This window comes from Phalacrocorax carbo, chromosome 7, assembly GCF_963921805.1.
Source record: "Phalacrocorax carbo chromosome 7, bPhaCar2.1, whole genome shotgun sequence".
NCBI lineage: Eukaryota > Metazoa > Chordata > Aves > Suliformes > Phalacrocoracidae > Phalacrocorax > Phalacrocorax carbo.
In genome coordinates, this window is record NC_087519.1 from 4,178,164 (window position 1) to 4,197,337 (window position 19,174).

At 46.3% G+C, this 19,174-nt stretch overlaps 2 protein-coding genes across 5 annotated transcripts in view; both read right to left on the reverse strand.

The window, feature by feature from the left end:
* The window catches only part of LRRK1 (leucine rich repeat kinase 1), an 82,229-nt gene extending 69,696 nt beyond the window's left edge, over positions 1-12,533 (reverse strand). For 2 of the 4 annotated variants that reach the window (XM_064456115.1, XM_064456113.1), the window contains exons 1-2: positions 12,425-12,533; positions 8,606-8,821 (exon numbers count right to left, since the gene is read on the reverse strand). In XM_064456115.1, the coding sequence (XP_064312185.1) occupies positions 8,606-8,672 (67 nt within the window). In that variant the 5' untranslated portion in view covers positions 8,673-8,821; positions 12,425-12,533. Of the gene's footprint in view, positions 1-7,655; positions 8,085-8,605; positions 8,822-9,691; positions 9,855-12,424 lie in introns of those variants that run through there. The other 2 variants (XM_064456114.1, XM_064456116.1) reach the window with 2 other exon arrangements.
* A 2,488-nt stretch (positions 12,534-15,021) lies between these two features.
* Positions 15,022-19,174, reverse strand: part of ALDH1A3 (aldehyde dehydrogenase 1 family member A3) — a 37,133-nt gene continuing 32,980 nt past the window's right edge. The window contains exon 13 of the mRNA XM_064456118.1: positions 15,022-17,746. Within this exon, the coding sequence (XP_064312188.1) occupies positions 17,674-17,746 (73 nt within the window). The 3' untranslated portion in view covers positions 15,022-17,673. The remainder of the gene's footprint in view (positions 17,747-19,174) is intronic.

Sequence of the window (19,174 nt, forward strand, 5' to 3'; positions counted from 1 at the left end):
TCCAAGCTTAGTACATGCTAGACACAGTTCAACATGCTGCTTTAACTGTGTCTGCTAGCCTAATAAAATACCTTACTCTTTGCTATCTTCACTTCTCATTTATCACCAAGACAACAACAACTCTAGACTGGGTAAAAGCGTTGCATGCAGAGGAAAACAAAATGCAATCAAGATATTGGATATGGTTGGCAGCAAGAGAGTTGAATGGGCAATTTGGCAACAGAAAAGCCAAGGGAAGAGCAAAGCTGGGAAAAGCATCAGAGGAGAGAGATGAATATGATAGTCTGGAAAAGAAAAAAAAAAAACACCAAAACTGTGGCAAAAGCAAGGCTCTGCTCCAGATTCTACTGAACTCAATGTGAGCACTTCCACCAGCTTCTATGTGAGTAGGAGCAGATCCTCCGAGCTGCTGGTTTCTAGGACAGAGTATCTCAGAGGGAAAATTACCTTAACAGCTGTGTCTGGAGCAGAAGAGAAAGCCTGATGAACAGACTTCTGCTGTTGGCCAAGACAGTGCCGATCCTGAATGAGACTGTGTAGTGATGTGCTGCCAAAGCTTTAATGGGGGCTACCAAAAAAATAAAACCTTCCCTCACTTGTGACAAAACCTACAAGCAGCAGCGCCTGCATTTGCAGAGTGGGAATGGGGAGATATTGCCCTTTTGTCTTCCTGATGTCTGGGAATATCAGCATTCATTTCAGCGGAGGGAGGACAAGGACTCTGCCAGGGAGGATGCTATGTTCAAACAAAGGTACAAGCTGTGAACCTACTGCAGCCCACAGCATTTTTAGGTGGCTGCTCCAAGGTAGAGACAGCAAAATTAGGCAAGGCACGATTCATCCCCTTCCCACCAACCTATGATGAACTCTGATCCATTGCATCAGAGAACCTGGTCCAATCCATGCAAATAACTTTGATTTCACAGCTTTTATTCTTACCCTGCTATCATGCAAAAGGTCCAAGGTGCAAAATATTGGAGAATTGTGACCATGATTACAAGCCCACTTAGGGAGCCAGACTTTTTTGTTTTTCAAGCTGCATTTGAGATCTGAAAAGGGATCTTGTCCATCAGCATTACAGAAAAGGAAAGAAAAAAATGTTCCTGTTTGATGCAAAAATAAAAGCAGTTTCAAAGGCTCTTTGATGTGCAAGACAGAAAGGCATGCAGGCAGATTCTGGAGGAGGTCTTGTCTTCAGCAATTACCAGCACTCTTTTTGAATCTTACTTCCCAGACAGAATTTTTATGTGAAGTAGATAATCACACTGCAGAGTGTATCAGCTCTAAACCTGTGGCTTTTCAATTAAGCAGCAATAACCTCTAGTCAAAATACACCTTACCAAGATGGGAATAAAACAAATAACACCCAAACCAGCTAACTGCAGGTGAAGCAATTCCGAAGACATACATGCTTTCAAAATATTTCATTTTGAGCTCTTCTTGGGTAACCATGCCAGTTTTCCAAGCGATATTCTGATCACTAAAACAAACAGTGATGTAATTTCCACAGCGACCACAAACATACCAAGAATACTTGAGCTAAATTTATCCAGACTTCTTGTTTGAGTCATTGCTTTGGTTCATTACTTTTCCATGATTTTCAACTATGCACAGAAAAGGAGTTGTGGACAGCCTGGGACTGAGCTTTCCCCAGCAGAATCCAAAATGACAACCTTTACGCTTAGGATCCACATACTGACTATTAGAAACAAAATTGAGCTGCTCCTCTAGCTCCCAATCTCCTTTCACCCTTCACCTTCCTCCAGCCTTTCCTGTAGCAGACTGACCCTTTCCCTCACCCTTGGGCTTGTCTTTGTGACCGAGAAATTCCGGAAGCTCACCACAGATCTGCCACCCTCCCCAACTGGAGAGCATGAGCCAAAAAAGAGAGGACCTGCAGCAGATTTCCCACTGCTCTGTGCAGCTCCGTGACAGATCCCAAGTCCTGCCTGCCTGTCTATCTGGAGCAACACGTTCCACCACCACAAGTACCCGTGCCAGGAGAGCTCAGGCTAGGGAAGGCTGTCTAGGCACCTTCACCAGCAGGTACACATCCCTGCAAAAAATACATCATCTACAAAGACGTCACTGGGTTTCACCTTCTCTTCCAACACACACAGGGTGGCTGATTATCATAGTGGGAGGGATTGGGTATTTGCAAAAACTGCAGCATAACCCCCGAGATTTTACTACATCAACTTTGCTACTGTTCAATGGGAATCTTTTTCAACTACCATATTTCACATGGTCTGAGTATGTCCTTGCTGACTCCATTTCAGATTCATGGCCAGACTCACCGAGTTTGCCTGCATGTAGCTGTACATGTTTTAAGCACAATTTGTAATTTCTGAAAGCATACCTTTTTTTTTTTTTTTTTTTTAAACCAGAAACTGCCAACCCCCAGAGCCCCTCTGACTGCAGGAGAGCTTTTTGAAGGTTGAGGGTCTTTCCTAATACTTAAAGACTTCTTTTGTGAGTCCTCCCTCTGAGTAAGAGCAAGGCACAAATTCAAAGCATGGACACTCGTCTGTTGTGAAACTACCAGCAGCTTACATAAAAGGGCTGCTGCTGTGGTGACACATAATTATGCAAATAAGCAATTGATGACCCACTAACGAGCACACAGACCTGGATTAAGAAAAGGAATGAAATATCAGCCTAACTTGATGTAAAATCTGAAACAGAACCTATTAAGGGACAGACTTCACCTATACAGCAGTCTGGGAGCTGAACAGTACAAAATCCATCCCCCACACCCTCATCTGCAGTGCAAACATTTCCTCCCAGTTAGCTGCCTTCTGCCAAGCAGAGCCCTGGCAGCCCCTTTATCGATCAGAGAAATGAAAAACAAACCAACCGCAGGCTTAATGCTGTAAGGATCCCTGAAGATCTGATCCCAAGACCGTTATGTCAGTGCAAAGTCTTTAATGGGTTTTGGAGAAGGCTCCCATAGGCTTTGGAGAGGATAAAAAAAAAAAAATTCATAGCGCTCCCTTTCATGCAAGTATAAAATCGCCTGCAACATCACTGACAAAACAATAAATCAATTACAGTCCTGGTAAAGACTGAGTTGGTGTGAACACTGTCAATTGCTTTTTCCCACTGAAACAGAGGACAGCGGTCCTATGACCACAGTGTCAGCCCTCACCTGAGAGCTAATTACACATCAGTAACATCTTTAGAGAGCCCCTGTGTACAGGTTCTAAAGGGCAAAGGATTTTTTTTACTACCTTATCTTTGGTTTTTTCTAGGCTTCTTGACAGAGTTGTCATAAATTACATTTTAATGTAATAAACCTCAAGTACATTTTAACTGAAAGGTGGAAAAATAAAGCTGTATAGCAGCAGATAGTGCCAGATACAGCTCAGATAAAGATCAATGTTTTGCTGTCTGTAAATCAAACTGGCTTTCAGGTTGGACTCTCTGCTCAATTAGCTTCCCAAGGTCTGCACTGCACTGCTGGCAATCGCAGCAGCTCTGCCCTCCTTGCTACAGCCCTCGAGTTTAAGAGCAGGCTGGCTGTCAGGGTATTTATTGGGAAAAAGCTGGTCCTGCCACTACTAAGACGTAAGTCCTCCTCTATATTCCCTTAACTCCTGAGGGGCACAGCATCCACAAGCCAAACCATGACTTTCCACATGCACAAGAACTCGTTTTCAAAGACAAATTGTTCTTCCAGTGCCTCTTTCAAAATACAAGGGACATCTTCTAAGGGTATGTCTGAAGAATATTGCTTAGTATCCAGTTCAGAGCGTCTTAAATTAGACCCTAACTATAAATGCCCCGGCATTCATTGCCCTTTTGGAAATTCAGGCTCAGTTCAGTGAGGTGGTGCAACATGGGGCTGTGCTACAGTCTGCACAGGAGAGCAGGCTTAACCGCATGCATTTTCTGCTGCAGTCCAGCCTTCCGCATTAGCTTTTGGCCCCATGTGAGATTGCACCACTTCTGTATGAAGTGTGTATTTAAATATGTTTAAAAATACAAGCCTATTACTGCTTCACTAGTGTACTTCCTATTCCTGCTTAGCATTTCCTACTTCTCCTTCTGCAGGACTTTATGCAGTAAGACCAAGTCGCATAAGATACCTGTTTTATTTTTTGCCCTTTTTTTTTGTTTGTAGGAATACTTTCAATTAGCTTTTTGGACTCGAATTAACTCGCAACTTAACAAGCAGGAAAAAAAATCCAGAAAACCTTCAAGGTTCGTTTAGTCTGATCATACAGAACTTCAAGCAACCAACACAGGTTGCTGGTCTCTAGTGCTCTGGGTGCTCAGATCACCTCTCAGATGCTCTCCTTGCCCTTCTCACCCTGACGCTGTCACAGCAGACCTAGGGTAATGTTACCCCAGGGTAACATGCGGATGGAAAAAGGAGGACAGAGGGTGTGAGTACTTTTCTCCTGTTATGCAGCACAACGCGTGACAGACGGGGCTAAGCCAACATGCCCCGAGCCCTAGCTGCTGGCCCTAGCATGAAGAGCACGAAGATTTTAAGGTTTACATGGTGATTTCACGAGGAACAAAGTGGTACCAGTGATGCTGCCGACACTGATTTTCCCTTCCTCCTCTATTCAGCTAGAAAGGTTTATAAGCAAAAACATTCATGCTACCAAATGCTAGTTCCTGCCCTTCGTGTTTAAGGCAACAAAATCAACTGCACAGAATTATGAGGAAACAGCAGCAAAGATCCCATCTGGAGGCCATGTACGTGCACACCCAGGAGTGGGTGAGCTCTGCCTTCTTTTATTGCTATAAAGAACTCAGGTTCTTCCTGTAGACTTTTATTTTTTAAGTGGATTTCACACTGCCAGACTGACAGCCTGGAAGGCTCAGATTATCCAGCAGTACAAAACAGCGAGCAAGGGCAGGGTCTGCAGAAGTTTCCACCCCTCCACCTACAGTCCCATCACCTCCTCAAACCACCATCCTACGATGAAGGCCTCAAACACATTTGCAAATGTCCTGCCCTCATGCAAACCGGGGAGTGACGCTGGATGCACAAAGCGCTGTCCCAGGAAAGTAAGCGCTTTCATCTGCGATTAGCTAACCTCAAGCTGTCACCATTCGATCCGTTGTGAAACCTTCCATATAATATTGCACTAGCTCCTGAGCAGTCCCTCCTCTTAAAATGACTCTTTAACTCTTCCATTTAAACTCTTCTTACTTACACTGGAGACTTTGCAACGATTCAGGAAGCAGTGGTGCAGGCAGCAGCTTTCCCTTTGAGTCAGTACTGAGCTGGGCCACGGCCCAGACGGGGTTGCAAAGGTCACTGCCATCGTGGGTAGCTTCCTTCTGATATAATACAAAGCCCTGTGAGCTGCAGGGCCACCACGGCACTTCTGAAGCACAGCTTAAGAGCCTCTGGTCCACTCCAAGTGCCAACTCAGGTCATTAACATTCTGATTACTTGATTGCTCCCTCATTTTAATATTTAGGGTTTTTTTCCAGGCATACTGCACGTGTTTATCTGTGCTTCTCTGGACAGCTGGAAGTCACCAGCTTGCAACAGATTTGTCTCAAAAGAAGTTGTGAGGGTTCATTTAGTTAATATGTGTAAAGCTACTATAAAATGTCAAACAACTATAATTGGCACCGTTGCCCCTAATTATGTAATATCATATGTATTACAACATAACACCCCTTTTCAATGCTCATTTCTAGATTTAGCAGGAGAGAAGAAACACTCTCTGGCATGTTTGAAGGATAATCGAATTCCACCTCCGAGACACACACAAGTGGCGTATGAACACTCTGCAACTTGGAATAAAATTCTCAATAAGAGAACGATAAGCTCCCTAATAAAAGTACCCTTACATTTCAGAAGACAATGATTGCTTTTCTACATCTGTGGCTGAACTGTCTCCTAGAAACTCATACAAGAATTAAATCCTAGCTGTAAATTTTCATAAGATTCAAAGAAACCAACCAGTCCGTAGAAAGGAGATGAATCTATATTCTGTTCCAGGCATTCAAACAATGATATCTTTGGGCCTCCATTGTATTTCCTACAAGATTCATATTATGTCACCTCCACTGTATTATGTAGAGCTCTTTAACCAAGTTTTAAAAAAAAAAAACAACCCAAACCTGGGCTTCAAGAGAGACTACAGCCACCCTCATCTCTCTGCTTGCTTGCTTGCTTTTTAATTAGGACAAGATTAACTGATCTCAGAGAGGGGAAGCAGGGTTTGAGGAGGCAAGGGAGTTGCTGACTGCACCCAAAACAGAGCACTATTCTGCACTCCAGTGACAAATCCTCTCTGTGGACCAGCAGGTGCTCACCGGCATCATCAAGTCAAGCCCAGCACCATCCCTGGAGGGTAGGCAGTCCTGTTCTGAAACACAGCTCGCCTGCTCTCAGGGCAAGCTGGCACCCTGCTGTGTTACAGGCAAGATCACTGCCTCAGCCAAGAGGAACAGCAGAGGAGACACAAGCACTAAGGTGAGCCCTTGCACCATATGTTACATTTGCTAACTACAGACAATTATGTGAACCTATTCTCCACATGAAGACCTGGCCAAATGTATAGCTGTTGGGAAAAACAAGCCCTAAAAATATTAAAGGCTTTCAAATGATCAAGGCACCAGGTGCATGTGGTACCCGCTGGAAGGTGCTTCTAGCACTGTGCCAGCCGTAACAGCACGCTGATCCAGCTGACCCATCACAGAGCCACTAGCACCACCGTGCTGCTTGTTAAACCACTCACTCACATCCACACGCGTGTCCTTCCTGCCCCCCAAAAAAAGACTCCAAGCTTTGCAAGCACTAATGAGGTTATTAGTGTTAAAGACATTATCAGTGATCTCACTCGACTTCCCAGTGTTTCCCATTGAATGGAAGCAGGAGGCTGCATCTAGATTGTTAATAAATGCACATAGACAATAGGTTCAAATGCGGAGGCTGAATGAGTCACCGCGTTCCTGCGTTCAAGCTGTGTAATAGGATCCAAATGCAGAACAAGGACCAGCTAACTTAGGGAGTGGACCAGCTAGCTAATGACAATTATTCTTGGCAGAACTCAAACAATCCTGAAATAAAAATGAGTTTAAACATGTATACTATGCTTCTAAGGAGCAAATCCACCAGGGCAGTCCTGGATCTTAAGCTTTCCTAGGATCCCTTTGCCAGTCTTCCAAAACTGTTTATCAAATAAAATAGCTCAGACATGTACGTATAGAAGAGTTATACCAGGAAGATTTGTATGCCTCCAGACAACCAGTTTAACTGAATATATTTACATAACAGAAGCATGCAATAAAGTTCTTGGGGAAAAAAAACCTGAACTCACAATGTAGAAAATACACCTCTTCCACTTTTCACTTCATTATTCACCCAGAAACTAGTATGTTTATTTGCTGTACCTTTAAACGGTGAGAAAACCTTGTCAAATTACTCTTGTGGAATAAAAATTTAGCAATTCTTAACACTTGTGAATCATTAGCACAGATTAAAATTCTTCTCATGGTTTCTATCTTAATATTCAAGTGGAGATAATTCCTTTCAGAGAGAAACTCAGAAGATAGAATTTAAGAATTTTAAGAATATTCAATAAACAAATTCCCTGATTATTATACAAAGACACAATGCTAATTAACAAAACCCAAAACCAATTAAAAAATCAGTAACATGGAATAAGCAGAATACATACGGAGAAAGGAAAGAGTTCCCAGAGCTCCCTGTGACGCTGGTGAGAAACGTCTTCAAACAAGATAAGGCAGCTTCTGAATAAAGTATCAGGTTTTGCTTCATAGTTGCTGATAAAATCCAAAATAAGGCTGCAAAAACATTAGCTTCTACTGAAGCCTGCTTACTCACTACAAAGCGTCAAACACACCTTCATCCCACACTTCAAACGCAGATGCTGCTTCCTAATGGACTGCTTGTTCCAAGGGGGGAATACCGTTATACAATAACCAGAAGGCTATTTCTTGATGCAGAAACATAACTGGGTTTTGACTCAGAGAAATGCAGCAGCGCCTAGGAGCTGAGGGTTTGAGCGATAAAAATCATCCAAAAATAATTCGGCTGTTTAGAAAAAAATTGAACAAGAAGCAACCTGAAGCATATGTCCCTTCTGAAAGGGAAATTTCCACCTATGGATTTATTAAATTACATAATCTAGCCCAACCATAAATCACTGCAAGCCACTGAATCAAAGCTGACAGTAAAACTGGAGCAGGTTAATATCTGTTCAGACCGAGAACCGATGCTCTGATTTTAGCAGCTTTCATACCCTGAATACACACTGCATCAGTAGCTGGGAACATATTTGCATTCACACGCTGAAAAAGCACAGATCTTGTAAAACATATTTAGGAACTGGGGAGACGTGATACATGTGTTGACTAATTCCGTAGGCCTTTGGAGAAAATCGGTCTTCAGAGGAATGCTATTCTTACCACCTGAGTAGTTCAACATCATTCTCTTTGCAAGTAAAATTTCTTGTTCTGTACTGCAGATTTTCAAAGATTAGGGCTCACGTCACTGAAAGATCTTTCATACACTTACATTTCACCAAAACTCAGTGGCAGCTGGCTACTGAGTTCTCTTAAAACCTTTCGCTCCCCATCTAAACAGAAAAGAAATCGTCCTATTTACCATTTTGTGGATCCATGTTGCTTTCTCTGTGAACAGCGGATTCCTCAGTTCCCACACACCAGTACATTCTGGGTCGCAGTTGTGAAGATCCAACAGACAAACTTTCTGCAGCGCTTAAAACTGAATAGTGTTGTCAAAGCTGAATGATCTCCGTCAAGTAAATGCAGGAGGAGAGCGACTGCTAGTAAGCCCCATCCTGAAGAAACATCATTTACCCTGTTTAAAAATAAATAGTAAACCAAATTAATCATTCCAGTACAGAAATTGCAAGATACTTATTCCTCTGCACTCTAACACAGCTGTCTAAATATTACTTTCCAAAAAGGCACTCACCATCCTATGCAAATATAAATACAATTATTTTCGTAATAGCTTTGTTAAGAGCATAACATGAATTAACAGAGGAGACTAACAATGTCTCCACTATAGAAAAGATAATGTTCCCAATTCTCCTCCACCAAAGCCGCTCAGTCTTTGGCCAGAGGGTGTCGGGGGCGTGCAGGGGTCACAGCTGCAGTTTCAGATTCTCCACAAGCTAGCGTAAAGGCAGAGCATTGAAACCATGCAGTGCAGCTGGAAAAATCCTAAATGCAACCTCAAAACCTTCCCATCCACAAAGACAACTGTGGCTCTTGTAAGACTCCACTGTGAGAAACTGCAAAACCCTGATGTGGCTACTGAGACAATCCTGTGTAGAAAAGAAAAGGGGGCTAAGAGAAACACACCAGCTCCTGTCCCCTCTGCCCAGTGCTTTTAGAGAACTCTACTACCCTAGAAGCATCAGGCTTCTTCATACATGTTCAGGGAGGCAAATCAGGCTCTCAGTAGCTCTTAAAGGTTGGCTTCTTCTGAACTGTCTTGCCTAACAGCCAGCAAAAACTGCACAGCTCAGTCTCCCAGGGCATTTCCAACTCCTTAGCTCTTCAAAGTTGCAAACCTGTAATTTTCTCTCGTAATGCATCTTCCACGGAGATTAAACTACGGGTGAATTTGCAGCGTGTGCCCAACCAGCATTAACCCTCCTTCATTTTCTGGTTTCAGTTTCAGTCAGTAAACGCCTCTCAGATGTAACATGATGTCCCTCACCTTTGACTCTTAGTAGTTTTTGTCATGTCTGGTGCGTGATGCTGAAGTTTTGATTGGAGGCTCTAATTCAGCAAAGCAGGTAACCCACCTCCCACGTCGGCCAGTGGGCAAGACCCAAGAACATTCCTAACTCTCCCTGAGCAGAGTTGGCTTCCTGAGTCGGGATCAAAGGCCAAGGAGAATACACAGATACACTGATCCATCACCACTCTCCGGGAAGCTTTCTGCTCCTCCCTCTTACATAGGGTTTTCACCACCAGCTGACAATGGTAAAAATCACTGCATGCTACATCAGTTGTTTCTAGGCAAATACTTGAGTTTTAGCTGCACTTACAGCAAAACCCAGTTTCTGATGACCCCTATTTTGTGGTGCCTGGCAGCAGGAACCAAAACTCACACTCCAAGCGCTGTGCACACCCCTGTGCCCTGCAAGGTGTGCGTTGGGCGCTGCCACTGATTGCGGTTTGGTTCTTTGTGGTTTTTCAGAGGTGAGAAAAATAATTTGGGGGCCATATGACAAATAAAGTTAGGGACTGAGAGACCTGGGCCAGGCTACATGCAAGCGCATTCACACACACCCCACAGGTAAACGCCTCCTTTGCAGCAGGATGGCTACAACTCCAGATGGATGCCAGATGCCTGCGCTGCCGAGCATCCGTCCCTCCCTCCACATCACTGCAGCGGCAGCTCGCCTCCCAGGTCAGGCCCTGGCAGCTCTCACACCCCAATGAAGCAGCAGCAGCTGGGCACGTGTAAGAAGCTGAATTTGGCAGCTTTCACGCACACAAGGAAGGGAGGCTGTGGGCTGCTGCAGGAGGCCGAGATGGAGGTGGTCCCTGAGCCCAGATCCAGCCCATGAACTGGTGAGCTGGGCCATGTTGGTGGAGGACCAGATTCTGCCGTGGAAAGTGCCACGTTTCCACCGGAGTCAGCCTTGGCTCCTGGGTCAAGCTTCCCTTGGCCACGCTGGCAGGCACAGCTGCTGTGCTGGGACCCCATATCTCTGCCATGTTGTGGGTGCGATACCCCAGGCTGAGGTGTCGGGGAGGCCCTCAAGCCTCCCAAAAGCCGTCCAGGTTGTTAACTCTGAAAATGGAGGGGATGTGATGCTTCCAGCAGCTGCCTCCCCCGCACTCTTGCTATAAATGCACTGAGCAGCTACAGTAAGAATAAATACTTCCCCATGCAAAGACAAACAGGCTAGGTCTTCTTAGCAGATGCTGGTTTCTGAGGCGTTTCCTTGCCATATGATGCGGGCACACCATGTGCACTCACAGCAACTGTACAAGAAACACTTAATAGGGGTCAGTGTGGACGACAGAAGCTTAAAAACCATCCCACTCCTGATTTTTAGTTTTCTACATTGCTTATTCCCCATGCTGAAACTTTCCTCATATATAGGGAAAGGAAAAAAAACTTTCAGGAAAAATAATAGTGTGGTTTTGATAATCAGTTCCCTCCAATTGCAAGTAGGACGCTAAATGCTGTAGCCATGTGTATTACTGCCACACAGCACCTGTGTAAGGAGTCTTGCCGTATTTCAGGACCTTTGTGTATATAATAAAGAAAAAACCCTACAGTGCTTTTACCTTAAGCAAGATACACTCAGCTGTAACACCATGTCTTAATTTGATTTAGGGAGAGGGATCCTACGGGCTCTGCAGGATCTCATTCAGCTCACAGAGGACCATGTGGAATACACCTGAAGCCGATTTATGTCCCATTTCACACACTCCCAGTTTCTCTCCAGAGCCCCGTTACTGCCAGCTGTCAGATGGTGTCCCCGCACGTCCGACCATGCCTCTGCCATCCCGAGCACCTCCTCTCCGCTTCGCCAGCCCTCCCGCTATCACCCCGCGCATCGTGCCGAAATGCGAGGCGCCCAGAAACACCACGGTTTGCCCGAGATCGCTTCCCAGTTCACACCAAAACCTGCCAAAACTTCAGTTCTTTGCTCGAACCACCTGCCGTTTCTGAGAAGCCCATCTGGGGCTGGGCGCTGTGATGGGTATCACCGCGGATCTAGAGAGGGCCACGACACCAACTGGGTGGAAAGGCGCGGCGGGCTCCTCTGCCAGCCATCGCGCAAGGCGGGGTGAAGCCAGACCTGAAAGCGAAACGGCCCGGTGCCCTCCTGGGGACACCCCAGCTCGGCGGGACGCGCGTCCTTCGTCCTTCGGCGAGCTCTGCGCGGAAAGCGGCAAACCAGCCCCCTTCTCCCCACATCACAGCCGCCGGCTGAGGAGAAATAAGGCATTAACACCCCGGGCTCGGCGTGTCTCATAAGCCCTTCTAGGCACTTCTCGGTTGCCGCCTGTCTGTCTGCTCAGCCGAGGCGCTGAGGGCCGCGCCACGGCCCCCCGAGGGCCGGGGTCGGGGCGGGGGAGCCGGGGGAACCGCTCCCAGCCCAGCCCGCGGCCCCGCTTACATAAACCCGAGCTTTTCCTTAAGGCGAGTCTCGAGTGTTTCTCCTCCCCGCCGGGCCGGGGCAGCCGCTCTCCCGCCCGCCCGGGCCGGGGCAGCAGCGCCCGTCGCCGCCCTGCGCCCGCTGCTCCGCAAAGTTCCCTCCGAACTTTTCTTTTAAACAAACAAAAAAGTTTTTTTCCCCCACCCCACCTTTCTCCACGTGAAAAGCCCCGGCGTGCCCTGGCAGCCCCCACCCCGCCGCCTCCCCTCACGGCGGGCAGGTGTCCGCGGGGCGGCCAGGCCGAAGCGGCGGCAAAGCCACGGTACCTCCAGCGTCCCGGGGCTGGCGGGGTCTCTGCGGCCGCGCCGCCGCCTCCTCCTCCTCTTCTTCTTCTTCCTCCTCCTCCTCCTCCTCCCCGTCCCCGTCCCGCGGCGCCGGCCGCCCGCCTCGCTCTGCGGCGCGGGAGGCGGAGGGCGGGAGGAAGGAAAAGGAGCGGGGCAGCGGCGCGGCGCCTCCTCCGCCACCGGGCCCGCTCGGGGCTGGCCCGGCCCGACCCGGCTCCTCCCGGGGCCGCGCTGGGGGGCTGCGCCTCGCCGCGGGCGGCAGAGGGGTGACGGGCCGTGGGCCGCAGGCCGGGCACAGCCCCTCGGCCTTCCTCCCCGGGGCAGAGCTCCCCCGCCACCCTGCCCGGGCACGGAGCCCGTCCTGCTGAGGGGGACGGGGAGGGACGCGGGAGAGCCGCAATCCCGCGCTCCATCCCCAGCCAGGGCGCCCTCTTCCATCGGTGGCTGGTGTCCGCCCTCTCCCCGGGCACCCCTACGTGGGCATTGGCTCTTTGGCTTCGTTTTATTTTAGGAAAAACCAGGCTGGGGGGGCTGAAGCAGGACCCCCTCCCTCAGCTGCAGCAGGCCGGCCTCACCTCGCCACCCGCCGCCATGCAGCTCCCCAGGCAGGGGCACCAGCCTGGCACAGACGCACGTAGCACCGCTACCCTTCTCCTCTCAGCATCGCTTCTCGACGGAGGCCCGGCCTTACCGACGACAGAGTTGATCCCAGATTTCTTTCTTTGAAAGTTGCTCCTTCGCCAGATCGAGGCGTGAGTTTGCTCCTGTTCGGAAAAGCAAAGCGAGATTGCCCCCTTCCTTCCAGAGGCGTTCGACGTGCTGCGCTCCAGCTGGCGCTGGTGTTGCCCACGGCTTTTCCCCATCACAAACCCGCCCGTCCTGGGCTACCAGGAGCCTCTGACAAGCCTGGTACCACTTTATTTTCCCTGCTCATTGGACCTACTAAGAAAAGACCATTTCTGAGTGCCTTTTGCTTTATTATTCATAATTATTTGTAAATTACATACGGGGGGGGGGTTCCCTGGACCATACCAAGAAATGGGTCTCTGATGATCGCTTGAGGATGGAAAAATCCATATCCATTCGCTGAATGGCTGCCTCAGTCTGAGATTTGCCTAGGGTGTTTCTTTGATGTGATTATGGAGACACAGAGAGGATGGGTCTTCTCTGGTGCTTTTACCTGTGTTTGGGTCCCCGTTAATCTGCTTTTAGCTGCAACATAGTAACGTTACCTGTTTTTACCACCCTTTCCACCTCCTACCCAGCCTGGTGTCTTTTATGCCTCTTACCCAGACCATTTTTACAGCTTTTTTGGCACAACTGTTTGAAAACCCATTAAAATAACTTTTTTCCTTTATTTTGATAGAGAATTCCCCAGGCAAGCATTTCTCCACACATTCAAGCTAAATTTTTTTTCTTCTTTCCCCCCCTCCCCAAGTCTCATCCCACTCTTGGTTTATGTCGCCATTGATTATGTCACTCTCAGTAATTCCTTTGCATCTCCAGCCTTCCCCCTTCTAAAGTCTCAGAGCTTCTGAGTGGTGCTGTTAGCAAGTGGAAAACTCAAGGAGTTCAGCTTGGCCTGTTTAGGGAGAAGATAGGTATTTCTCACACATGTATCCAATGGGAAAAGTTTTAAAGTCGATGGTATCAGCATGTTCTTGCTCTCTACATTGCAGACAAGGGGAATGAGACAGGAATGGGAACACATTTAGCAGAGTTGTACTAGCAATGGACGTGCCTCAAGGGGGTTTAGGAAGTGGCCAGACCGAGGCAGGAAGCCCTGTCTGGTGGTGTGGTCCACGGTCCCTTCAAATTCTCCATTTTGAGGCTCACCTCAGAAGGCAAAAAGAACCCATCTGACGCTGAAGTGGAAGAAGTTGTGCTTGCCCCTGCCAGATGCAGCTCTGCTCTCCTCCCTCTGCTTACTGTAAATGGCACAACTTATAAAAGTGACTGCTTAAAGGATAAGCTATCAGACACACACTCCAGCTTTTACGTGTAGAGCACTGACCACACTTTGGCACTTCTTTAAAATAGGCTAATTCTTCACAAACTGCAGAAATGAATCCAAGTTCAGATTCCTTCACAGTCCCCCAGCGAGATACTGGATCCCCAGACGTGCGCTCTGCGTTCGGTTCTGCCACGTGGAAAAGGTACCTTGAAATTACGTTGCCTGAGTGAGCCCAGGGCACGTTTCTGCTTGGGGACTACCGCTGGGTCCCTGAATCAAGGGGAACAGACACAACGCTGTTCAAGGAAGAGCCCCCTGCAACTACAGTAATACAGGGCCATTTTGTTTTAGAAGCATGAAACCGTAACCCTTTCCAGTGTTTACTTTTATTACACAATGGGCCAAATTCAGAGTGAAATAAAAAAGTGACAGGAGGATTGAGTTGAGTGGAAGTTGCTTGCTGATGGAAGGGGTCTTAACACGTGCAAATTATCTTAAAGCACTAAGTGTAAATAAAAAAAGCATTCAAGGTACTCCTCTGTTAGAATGACTAGAGTCCATAGAAGTTTCCTGCTTCCCCCACCTTCCTTTCTGAGCAATATCAATACATAGCATTTAGAAACCATTTCACAAAGTTAAACATTTATTAGGAACAAGAACTATTACAAAAAGATACCCATAGTCTAAATATATACATGAGGTTTAAACATAGCATTTTCATGTACCTTTAGCTATAAAAATACATTAGATTAACTGTATCCTAATTTATAAATATAGTTCTTTTTTTTTTTTTAAAAAAAGTAGTATTCATATGAAAGCCTTACTGTGCAATGAAAGAATATATACCCTCTAAGGGGTTATTTTAAAGTTAGTGTCTAGTATTATATAACTTAGAAAATTCAGTGTGTAGAGTCAAACCCTGATTTATACAATAAGAGATACATTGACTTTTAAAAAACTTGATAAGGGAAAAAAAGGTGAAATATATATCATACATATAAAGCCAGGATACTAGGATTTTAAGAATTTCAGATGATTTCAGTTTCAACCACTGTTTATCAAAAATTAATACAGAGATACATCAAGATAACCAGCCTTTTGCTGTTTGCCTGACTTCCCTACTGTCTGACTGCAGCCCTAGAAAACCATCAAGCAGGCAAAAGCAAAATGCTTGTCTGAGAAGATGTTTGCACTATAAGTGTTTTACAAAAATAGAAGCTTATTTACAATGGTCCCATTTGGCCTTTCATGGGGAAGGGAGGACATATTCTTCACTGGATGGGGAGATCTACCTGTTTAGCCATGGGAGGACAGGCACGTAGTTACACACAGCTGTTGGAGGTATGTCATTCAAGAAGTTAAGCAGTGTTGAAGTGCAATTTCAACGTTCACTAATAAGGAAGTTTAGGCTCAGGCAAACTTTTTCCTTACTTATCACCACCCACCTTCCTTCCCCCTCCAAAAAAAACGTCCGCTCATGCAGCAGAACTTGTTACTGCCTGGGCATATCTCTGAGCAAAGGAAGGTACTGGTTAAATCCTTGCTTGCATCACAGAACAGAGGTTAGACCTGCATTTCTGCTTCAAGCCCTGACACCAGAAAAAACTCCAAGCAGCAATCGTTACCAGTGCTCCATGGAGATCTGTTGATATGCCATAAGGAACCTCTATGGGTTTGCTCTCAGAGGATAATCCCAGAGAGATCACCTAAACTTCCTAACTAGCTGACACCACTAACTCCTGCATACTTACAGCTCCTGCAGACATGGCACTTCCTGTACATTTGCCAGTGGTTCTCCAGCACAGAATCGGGAGGAGGAGGAGGGAAAGTAGTGAACCCAGGAACTGAAGACACCGTGTGGCTTGTGATTAATCTCATAGTAATGTCTGGGCACGCAAAGAAGTTACTGCAGGAGCTACTAAAGCGTGAACTTGGTGTGACAGCCACTCCATGGATGCTACTCCTGTATGTGCATGCTTACACACTGTAAGCAAGAGACAATTCAAGGCCGTTCGTTCCTCAGTGAAGGACCAGCTACTCTGCACTTGCCACAAGATGACAGTGCTCACCAGGACAATTACTGCAAAGCTGCCGACACATTTAAGTCCAGCCGTAGCTTATCCCATGGTAACCGGTTTGTGCACACGTCTTTAACACTCTGTGAGTGCTTGGGAGCACCTGCCTTTTCATACTGTACTTCCAGAAATTTATTTTAAGCTACATTCATACAGGATAAAGAAGCAGTGAGAAGAGCTTATAAGTTTTACCCTTATAAGAATAGCTCTGGCTCAAAAAGTGAAGAGATGTTCACACAGCCTGAAAGTTAGAGAGAGCGAGCAGGACAGCTTCTTGCAGCTCTTCTGCTCCCTCCCCCAGAACAGAAGGACTGGCGTGGGATGTTTTCTGTGGGTTATCTACCATGCTTCGTGCTTAGCATTCAACTCTGTGTCATCACGGTAAGTACAGTGCAAAATCCTCTTGCGAAAAGTGCTATAGTGAAGGTTTGAGATAAAATTGTGACTCATTCGGAGCCAGAAGGGTTAGCAAGTCAGTAACTCGCAGTTGCAGCATGTGTAATGTGTGCACACCAAAACATCAGGTTCAAAGGACACTTTAAAGTCTAGCTCTGTGGGTGAAATACTGGCCCCAAAGGAGTCCTCTAGGAAACTCCCATAACTCTCATTCAGGGCTAGAATATCACCAATACGGAGAATGCGGGTATCTTTAGAGAGACCAAGATAGCTCTTTCAAAGATAATTTCTTTACAGATCCTTCCATGAAAGCTTGCACTCCCATCCCAACCTCCAGCTGCAGTCCTCGCACAAACTCCGCCAACTTCAGCCAAGTTGCATTAGCCCTACCACTTGAGTCCATCTGTGCCAAGTGAAACCCATATGCCTCTGAAGGTGTTTAACAGCCCATGCTAATGGCTCCAGAAGTCTTTCTAACACACCACCGATGTCCACGTCCTTCAGGGGTACAGTCTGAAAGCAGATGTCCTGCAAACACTGTGACTGACCAGCATTTTAGTCACAGGTAGCAGACATATGTACAGCCAGGGACTTGTACAGTACAAGTGTGTGCTATGCCGCCAGTAGGGTCAGTTAAATCAGTTTTCAGAGAGCCAGTTGACAAAACGGAGTCCAGCAGATTCAGTGTTCCTAGAGGAATAAAGTTAGGTGTTTCCATTTTCCTTCCTACCCCTCCCCTCCCCTTTGCTCTGAACACGTCCCCCATGTGTCACATTCAGAGTGTCAGCATTTTAGGCCTTCTGTTTTCATGGACTCTTCTGGGAGAGTTTAATGGTGACTGTTTTCACTTCAGTATATTCTGCCAAAGCATATTCACCACTGGAAAAGAAAAGAGAGGAGGGAAAGGGATAAATAATTGTAACATGTTAATATGTACTTCCCTATGATAAGAGATTTCTATACAAGTGCATGTAGCTGCTGTAGATGACATCAGGCCACTAAAACCTGATCTGAATTAATTTCAGCAGCTACCAGTTTGGCCCACCGCTTCTCATAATCGCTAAGGACATGCACATAAGTGTACACAACTACACCCCATTGAAAAAGAAACATGGAATGCTTCTGGTTACAGTAGCCCACAAGATGACACCTTGCGACCCTGTGCCTAGTGAAAACCAACTCTACTACTGTGAGAACCTGTAGAAGAAGCACCCACATAAACATAGTTATCAGTGCTTAGACAGTAATTAAAGTTACTTTTTCACTGCAGGTAAGCTTCTATCTACAAGATACCATATAATCAAGAGGGCTCAGTTGCTCCAGAAACACGTACTGATGACAGATCCCACCACTGCATTATGTCTTAGTTGGTGGAAACTGGCTCTGTTCCCATGCTTTGCCCAAGGGATAAACCCCTGACATCCTTTAATTAGCCAGGCAGTCAGGCTACGTAAACCATAAGCTCTCAATATATGTGTCCCATTTGAGGATTCATTAATTTGCTGGCTTAGCAAGTGAGGCATCAGAATGTCTCAGAGCAGCAGATGCACCAGAACAGCTACTGGAAATGGTTCCTGGAAATAAATCTGGCTTATGAAAGAAAAGGTGCATTAGATTCCTCTTAAGAGTCTTCTGAATGGTCTAATAAAACCTGCCTCTCTCTCATATGAGAAGAGAATTCAGATTTAAGTCAATTTCTCAGCTCTACCTCTAACTTGTAGGGCAACCTCAGCTTAAAAATTGCTGTGTCAGTAGAGCTGGAATGCCTGGTAGCCATGCTGCAACAGGTCAGGCTGGGGAAAAGGAACAGAGGTCCTTCTGTAATTTAGTAGCAAGCTTGGAAGGTGGGAGGTAGAATGATCTTGGAGATCATTCCGTGTTGTTCTAGCTCCAACATGAGAAAGTCAGAGATGGGATGAGGTCCAGCTAGGAGCAATGATACAGCAGTCAAGGGAGGCCCAGATACTGCCATATAAAGATGGAGGATGTTTGGGGTGGGTACCAGGTGCCCCAGCCAAGGTGCCATACTTCTCCCTTCATCTAAAAATCTATCTAGTAAGGAAAACTGCTTGCAGGTGGAATTGACTGAATTGGAGTTATTAAGAGCTTATAAGAAGATGAAGGTACTCCTGGAGGCACTGCTCACACTCACATCTGTGCTTTACATCCACACTGTACTGGCTTAGCACCTCCCTGTGCAGCATACCTCAAGCCTGACAGGTTAAAAGTAAATTCAACAATATTTTCACAGAGTCACAATTGTTATTACGGCATTCACCACCCACATATAAACAAAATATTGAGCAA